Source organism: Pistacia vera, unplaced genomic scaffold (assembly GCF_008641045.1).
Source record: "Pistacia vera cultivar Batoury unplaced genomic scaffold, PisVer_v2 Contig984, whole genome shotgun sequence".
NCBI classification, from domain to species: domain Eukaryota; kingdom Viridiplantae; phylum Streptophyta; class Magnoliopsida; order Sapindales; family Anacardiaceae; genus Pistacia; species Pistacia vera.
Genome location: NW_022196872.1, coordinates 249,199 through 257,292, shown reverse-complemented (window position 1 = coordinate 257,292; position 8,094 = coordinate 249,199). Strand labels below are relative to the sequence as shown.

Here is an 8,094-nt window from a genome sequence, read left to right as displayed (position 1 = left end):
CTGACATCAGTGAGTTTTAATTTCACACTACCTATTGAATTATTAATTGTTGCTCTCATAGGCTCCCAACTATTTGGTAGAGAGGCCATAAGAATTAGGTCATGAAGTTCTTCATCAAAATCAATTTTCACAAATGACAATTGATTAATGATTGCATTAAAATCATTCATATGCTCTGTCACGGAAGCATCTTCTTTCATCTTAAGATTAAATAATTTTTTCATAATATGTGTCTTGTTATTCACAAAAGGCTTCTCATACATATTAGACAAGATCTTCATCAACCCTATTGTGGTTGTCTCCATTGCCATGTTACTTGCCACGTTCTTGGTCAATGTTAACCAAAAGACTCCTAATACTCATCTATCAAGGAGTGCCCAATCTTCATCTGACATCTTTTCGGGTTTTGCTCCTAAGAGAGGTAGATGTAATTTTCTACCATACAGACGATCTTCAATCTACATCTTTCAAAATGTGTAATCTGTTCCATCAAACTTGTTAATCCTAGGTGCAGATCCTCCTTCTTCTCCAACCATCACTTTCTTCATCAAACCTCGCTCTGATACTAGTTTTTGGGGTGGATTTAATTGAATACTAGCAAATCCTAAATCCCTAAAAGCAAAAAATAATGCAAACAAAGGACACAAAATAACTACGTACATAAACACAAGATTTATAGTGGTTCACTCTCCATATGAGAGCTACGTCCACTTTGTCATTGCAGAATTTCACTATGAAGAAGAAGAAAAGAAATTACACTAAAGAAATTATAAGAATCTCTCACAAGCCTCACAAATTGGCTTACTCATTAAACCCCATTTGATGGCTCTCACTCTCTAATTGTGGCTTTGCCTTCTATTCTTTTTGTAATATCTAACTGTAGGACTTAGCCCCTTTTAATAGGTAATACATGGGACATTATTCCTAATAGGACTTAAATCCCATATCCTAATAGGAATTTTATTTTAATTCCTAATACAATCATAATTCTGTTCCTAATTGTATTCCTAAAGGAAAACAAGTATACATAAACACATATTAGGAAATCCTATATCCTAATCCAACCCTAATTTGGATTGAATTTGGCTCCACAATCTCAACACAAGTTAGGGGACTTGCTTTGAGCTTAAGTAGAAAGAGTTGGATAAGAGATACATCTTAACCCCACTAAATAAGGTAAGTAGGACAATATGTAATGATCATAATTCTTTGAGTCCCACTAAATGAGGTAGGTATGTAACTAGCTTCTAGATTGTCAAGATTGGATGATTTATTATAGTTTGTTTTAGCATGTATTTAGTTATCGGAAGACATTAAAATAAAAATATTTGATGAATTTTGTCTGAATCTTTGCTGTAGGAAATTCATATCAATATTATCGTTAGAGTTTTATCTTTGCGTTTGCAGATTTAGGTATAGCAATCAACTATGGTTACAAAGTTTAGAGAGTATGAAGCCGACGATAAAGATATCAGTGAAGCTTCTTTTGATGTACTTAATTAAGAAAAATGGCCAATTAGTAATGTGGGTTTTTTTGTATACTGTCATTGAGAAACAAGGATTTAACACACTCGCCCAAAATACCGGAACCAAAGAAATTAACAGTAACACTACACCCCCAGCTCTTTATCAGACTTCAAGAAAATTGATTGGATCACTTAGATATTATGGGCCTTACAATGTAAGCTTGTTCTTCGCTGAAATAGTTTATGAAGATCAAGACTTAAGAAAATGGGGGAGCCTTGGAAGCCATGTTTTTGATATATCTATCTAGGTAAACAATTCGGTAAAAGAAAATATTATTTGGAGATCCTGTGATTCATACCCTTATTATGTATAGATTCTACTATTACAATTGCATCTAATGATTTTTACACAAAAATATGAATGCTATCTCTCATCAATTGTCCTATAGGGAACTCATCGGTGCAAAGATTTTGACATATCAAAGGAAGCAGGTGGGGTTAGAAGAGCAATTAGGAAGAGCTTTACTGCTAATGTCACTGAGAACCATCTTGAAATTCACCTAGTTTGGGCTGGTAAAGGGATATGCTGCATACCTAAAGTTGGTAGCTATGGACCATTAATTTATGCTTTTAGTGTCATTCCATGTAAACTATGTGATTTAATTGAATCTTAATCTTTATGAATTTCTATAACTGTGCTAATATGCTTTATGCTGATATAACTGAATTTTACTACTCAAAATTCCGATCAACTGTTGGTGTTGAACGAAAGAACTAGATTGGATTGATTGCTAGTATTGCAATCCCTCTTTCAATTTTGGGCTTCATACTGTTGGTTTTAGTTTTTTGTACGAGGATGAAAGGAGACAACGATGATGTGGAAGGTAAGAGCACCCATGACAACTCAACGATAATAATAGTCACAAAATCTTTGATACTAAGTTTCTTCTTGAAAATTAATGAATTCCACTTTTCACTTCTTCTCAAAGTTAAAGGCTCTCTGGGCATTTGTGAAAAGTAGATTCTAGAATATAGTTGTAACAGAAGTGTTGAACTCTGTTCTAGCACTCCTGAACATAGCCAAAGTTGTTGTTGTAATTCATCTCCTTGTACTTCAAATCCTTCCATCTCATGTAATCTTTTATCTTGCTTCCATATGCAGTGCTACTTGGAATGGAACCTAAACTGAAAACTTTCAGTTATGTTGAGTTGAGATCTGCAACAAAAGACTTCAACCCTTCAAATAAGCTAGGAGAGGGAGGATTTGGACTTGTGTACAAGGTATTTTTATGTCTTACATTTACTAGTTGCAACCTATAGATAGTTTATTTGGAACTTGGGTTGCAGCAGATTATGTAATAATGTCTGGTCATAGCCAGACTAGGTTGATTTTACATTTCAAATTTTCATCGAGGACCGATATGATCTGTGTTGTTAAATCTGGTGCTATAGGGTGTGCTTTCTGATGGAAGAATGATAGTTGTGAAGCAACTTTCATTGGGATCCCACCAGGGGAAAAATCAGTTTATTAATGAGATCGCTTCCATAACTGTAGTGCAACATCGCAATCTTGTGAAATTGTATGGATGCTACATTGAAGGAACTAGGTGCCTACTTGTTTATGAATATCATGAAAACAACAATCTTGATAAAGTATATTTTGGTATGATCTTTAATAACCATCCTTGGGTAATTTTAAAACTAATGTTGATAATTAATACTTAGCCTTAACTCAGGAAATAGGAAGTTTCATCTCGATTGGCCTACCCTATTTAAAATATGTTTGGAACCACAAAAGGTCTAACATATCTTCACAAGGAGTCAAAACCAAAGATTGTACATCGAGACATCAAAGCAAGTAATATTTTACTTGATACAAAACTCTACCCCAAGATATCAAATTTTGGATTGGCAAAACTATTTGATGATAAGAAAACTCACATCAGCACAGGTGTTGCAGGGACCATGTAAGCTCCTTCAATCATTTCATGATTGCCATGTCTTCCATAATAGCTTGTTTTGGATTATAACCTTTAGAAATACTTAATTATCTTGCAGTGGTTATCTGGCACAAGTATGCGATGCGTGGGCACTTGACAGATAAGGCTGATGTATTCAGTTTTGGTGTTGTTGCTTTGGAGATTATCAGTGGAAGAGCAAACTCTTATAGTAACTTGGATAGGGAAAAGACTTATCTTCTCGAATAGGTAAAGAAAATAAACTTGGAACTTTGATTTTTTTTATTTAGTTTCTTTTCAATTGTCTATATGTTATTTCTAGGCTTGGAGTCTTCATGAAAGCAACCAAGTTTGGGGTTGGTTGATCCCACACTGATCGAGTTTGATGAAAGTGAAGCTCTTCGAGTAATAGCTGTGGGTCTCTTATGCACTCAAGCATCACCAATGTCAAGGCCGCCAATGTCCCGAGTTGTGAAGGAGCTATTACATCGAAGCCAAGTTATTTGACTATTTGGAATTTTAATGATGAAACGAGTAGCCTTATTGTGCACAACGATATTGGCACATCTTCATCTATGGCAAGTTATAGAAAGAATAAATGCGACAATCCAAATGATCTTAGATAGGAGTTGACCCACTAGTCTCTCCACTAAATGTCAGCCAATTCAATGATATAATAGCAGAGGGAAGGTAAGAAATATCTTCACTCACTGAAACTGAGCAAATGATATATCTACATGCCCTTTTCTATTGTTGGCAGCATTTCCAAATTCAAACTATTGTAGACTTTTAGTGTTGGGAAGTTTTCCTTGCAAACCAGTAATATTAGATAGTTGACTGGAAGACCATCACATGATGAGTATAGTGAAAAAAATCCTATGTTTCTTATTATAGTATCACTTCTGTAAAATTTTATATGGACTTTCTGGATAAATTTCTATTGTAGTATGGTATATATGATGATTTGAATAATGAATTAATACCCAATTTTCTACTTTTTTCCCCTTTCTATTCCTCTATAGTTTCTTCCATTTCTTGCCACACCTCTCCTTTAACTCTATCCTTTATTTTTCTTCTTTAATTAACCAAATTTCTATATTTAAGAAATTTTCAACTGGGAAAATGCAACTCATTACATACTAGAGAAGCATTATGCCCCCATGCAGACACAGCGCCAGGAAACAATTTTTTTGTGTGACGGTTACCCTTCCCAACACCAAAAACTGTGCCGACTGATACTGATGAATGTGTTGTGCAAAGTCATTTGCTCTGATGCTTAATTATGCCGGCCCTGCCAGGCCAGCATTCAAGTGCAGTAAGGGAAGGAGGACTGGGTGTGTATGCAAAGGGAAGGAGGACTTGGTGTGTAGGTTGGAAAATTCTCTTTATGGGCTTAAACAATTACCAAGGATGTGGTCCCAAAAGTTACAATTCCTACAATCGAGATAAATTTCCAATGAAAGCAGGCAATGTACTAGTGAAGTAATTTTGATCTAGTTTTCTGCAAAATAATACAATGTTTTTTGATTTGACATTGATAAAGACTAAAGTTTAAATAAATCAAGACTGGAAAATAAACGGGAAAATCCATACAAAAATGTCAATCACTTCTGTTTTGTTTAGTGCTTACACCCTCCTGGATAATACAATAAACCATTTGTGCTACAAGTATTTGTATGGGTACATATATAGCTCCACCTCGAATGAACGAGTTCAGTTGTCAAACTACGTAAAAATTTAAGTGAGTAGGTGAGGGTTCAACTTTATCATAGAACTTTAAGTTGTTAGGTGAAGGCTCTTTGATACCATGTCAAGATAATAACACCCCACTAAAAGATTAAACTACTAGTAGGTGAGGATTCGACATTATTTTAATCCAATACCACATACCTATCACTTGAACTAATCCTAGTCCAGTATAATTTGTGAAAGATTATATTACAAAGTACATTTAACTTAAAAGGGGATTGAGAATACTAAATATGGCAAGTTGAATTGTTGTCATAGATGCAGTCACATTTGATAGCTGGATTATTTTTTGGTCTTCAAAGTCAGTCTCTTTTTTTGCACTTCCACGACAAGGCTCTTCACTTAAGTTCCACAATCCTGCCACTGCTTGTGTATCCCACTGTTGAAATATTGAGTTCAATGCGCTCACTGTTTATCCATTGCCACCAAAAGGAGAAAAAAAAAAAAAAAAAGAAATTAGAAAACCAGCTCACAAAAATGAATGTGAATTAGCAAAAATTCTGAATAAAGATTTATTTGTTAAATCAACATCCACTAAACAAACAAATATTAAGCAAGGGCCAGGGCTAATTTCTGAAATTCTCCAATTCTTTTTATAAATTTCCTTATTAGCTTTATTGCAAGATTTATTTTATTTCTCGTGTAATAACTTTATTAAAAACTATTCGAGGTTTTTGATAATCCTAAGAGGTATGTTATACCTTTCAGTAACATTTAATATATTTCGTATTAAATGACTTCACAGGGATACATAAAATAAAACCCTCGTATTCTATCATCATTTTCATCTTTAATTAAATTTCAATCAGTATCGTATTTCATCTTCACCAATGTATTTTGTTCTTCAAAATCTTCACGTCAAAATATTCATATATACATTATATTCATAAAAGAGAAGACTTTTCATCCACATTTTAATTAGCAATTGATAATAACAGTTGAATTATATATATATAAGTCAACTGTTATTATCGATTTAAATACATAAAACGACCTTTCAACTACAAAGCGCACAAGTTGGAATTTATTATTGGGATAAGGAAAAGAAAGTGCACAATTAATTTTGCTTTCTAATTTCTGTGTAATGAAAGAGAGACAATATAAGGATTATTAATTAATTATTCTTGGTCTATGTCAAAGAATTTATGAAAGCAACATGAAAATATCTTTGCACCCTGTTGATTTTATTAGATCCATGACGTAAAAGATAGAATTATGAGAGAATGGATATATCACGTAATTTACGTTTATATAAATTTAATGTTATAATTGTTATAATCATAGTGGTATAAGTGTACTAGATTAAAGAAGACAAAATGCTAAGAGAGCAAAGTCAAAAGGGGACTGTAAAACTTATATTCTTTTCACTTTATTGTAGTAAAAATGAAGGGGTGGGGGGCCTTTTATAGCCAATGCCCCCTCCCCCCATTCACTGCTTCAAAGTTAAGGCGGTGGATGGCCAATCACAACAGTCCCCCTTGGACATCCACTACTTACAGATAATTGTATTTAACCTTATTGAAGGAAAACCCAATGGGAGAAACAAACTTAAGTGAACAAATTGAACTCTACTATAACGTGAAATTGAACGTGCTCTATACTGCCTCATTAAAAACCTTGTCAAGAAAACCCGGTGGGACAAAACCTGGTCAAGGAAAAAAAGGTAAAGTGCACATATGTCGAGTACAAAAAATAGTACACTAACTTGCATTTCACATACCAATGTTACACAGTAACTTTTCAAATGTTGATGTTGGTAAAGCTTTAGTAAATAAATCAGCAAGATTATCACTGGAGTGTATTTGTTTGACATCAATCTCTCAATTTTGCTAGAGTTCGTGAGTGTAAAAGAACTTCGATGAAATATGCTTGGTTTTGTCTCCTTTGATATATCCTCCCCTGACTTGAGCAATACATGCTACACTGTCTTCATTTATAATTGTGGAAGCATCTGAGGTACGTGGCAATTTGCATGTACCTTCAATATGATGGATGACAGATCCTAACCATACGCATTCTTGGCTAGCTTCATGAAGCGCAAGAATCTCGGAGTGGTTGGAGGAAGTAGCAACCAATGTCTGTTTTGTAAAACGCCATGATATTGTAGTACCATTATGAGTGAAAACATATCTCGCCTGTGAGCAGGCTTTGTGAGGATCAGAAAGGTACCCAACATCTATATAGCCAACTAATTTAGGATCATTAACAGATTTCTTTGGATAAAATAATTCCAAATCTTTTGTTCCACTGAGGTAACGAAAGACATGTTTGATCTCATTCCAGTGTCGGCTAGTTGGTGTAGAGCTAAATCTTACCAATAGATTGACTACAAATGCTATGTCTGGTTTCTTATATTGTGCCAAATATAATAATGCACCTATTGCATTTAGATATGGTATTTTAGGACCAAGTATCTTTTTGTCGTCTTCTTTAGGATGAAATGGATCATTTTTAGGATCAAGAGACCAAACTACCATTGGGGTACTCAATGGGTGATGAGATTTATCCATATTAAATTGCTTTAGGATCATTCCAATATAATTTGATTGATAGAGCAAAATTTCATCTAAACAATGCTTGATCTGTAGGTTGAGACAATACTTTGTTTTCCATAGATCCTTTAATTTAAATTCTCTTTTTAAGTACTCAACAACTTTTGTGACCTCTTTAGGACTCCCTATTAAGTTCATGACATCAACATATACTGCCCCAATTGCAAATCCTGATTTTGACCCTTTTATAAAGACACATGAGCATACAGGATCTTTTATGTGTCCTTCCTTAATCAAACATTCATTGAGACGATTATACCACATTCGTCTTAAATTGTTTCAACCCATATAAAAATCTTTGCAATTTTATTGAATACATGATCCTTTCAAGGATTTTCATATAGATATCAATATCCAGTGTCCCATACA

At 34.0% G+C, this 8,094-nt stretch overlaps 2 protein-coding genes across 2 annotated transcripts; one reads left to right on the top strand and one right to left on the bottom strand.

Annotated features, from left to right (window-relative positions):
* Nucleotides 1-1,428: 1,428 nt before the first annotated feature.
* Nucleotides 1,429-3,673, top strand: LOC116121446 (probable LRR receptor-like serine/threonine-protein kinase At1g56140). Its single transcript, XM_031407405.1, has 5 exons — nucleotides 1,429-1,491; nucleotides 1,916-2,039; nucleotides 2,629-2,747; nucleotides 2,919-3,129; nucleotides 3,525-3,673. Exons 1-5 carry the CDS (start codon nucleotides 1,429-1,431, stop codon nucleotides 3,671-3,673), a joined length of 666 nt encoding a protein of 221 aa, XP_031263265.1.
* A 3,095-nt stretch (nucleotides 3,674-6,768) lies between these two features.
* On the bottom strand, nucleotides 6,769-7,650 carry LOC116121445 (secreted RxLR effector protein 161-like). The gene is made up of 2 exons (XM_031407404.1): nucleotides 7,152-7,650; nucleotides 6,769-6,818 (listed from the first exon to the last, which is right to left on the bottom strand). Exons 1-2 carry the CDS (start codon nucleotides 7,648-7,650, stop codon nucleotides 6,769-6,771), a joined length of 549 nt encoding a protein of 182 aa, XP_031263264.1.
* Between the last annotated feature and the right edge of the window lie 444 nt (nucleotides 7,651-8,094).

Excerpts from the sequence above, each read along its gene's own strand:
- LOC116121445 (XM_031407404.1), bottom strand. The coding sequence starts at position 7,650 with ATGGTAGTTTGGTCTCTTGATCCTAAAAATGATCCATTTCATCCTAAA. Across the intron at positions 6,819-7,151 it reads TGTCATCCATCATATTGAAG|GTTTTGTCCCACCGGGTTTT; the intron begins GTACATGCAAAT and ends TTCCTTGACCAG.
- LOC116121446 (XM_031407405.1), top strand. The coding sequence starts at position 1,429 with ATGGTTACAAAGTTTAGAGAGTATGAAGCCGACGATAAAGATATCAGT. Across the intron at positions 2,748-2,918 it reads GATTTGGACTTGTGTACAAG|GGTGTGCTTTCTGATGGAAG; the intron begins GTATTTTTATGT and ends CTGGTGCTATAG. Across the intron at positions 3,130-3,524 it reads TCTTGATAAAGTATATTTTG|TGGTTATCTGGCACAAGTAT; the intron begins GTATGATCTTTA and ends ATTATCTTGCAG.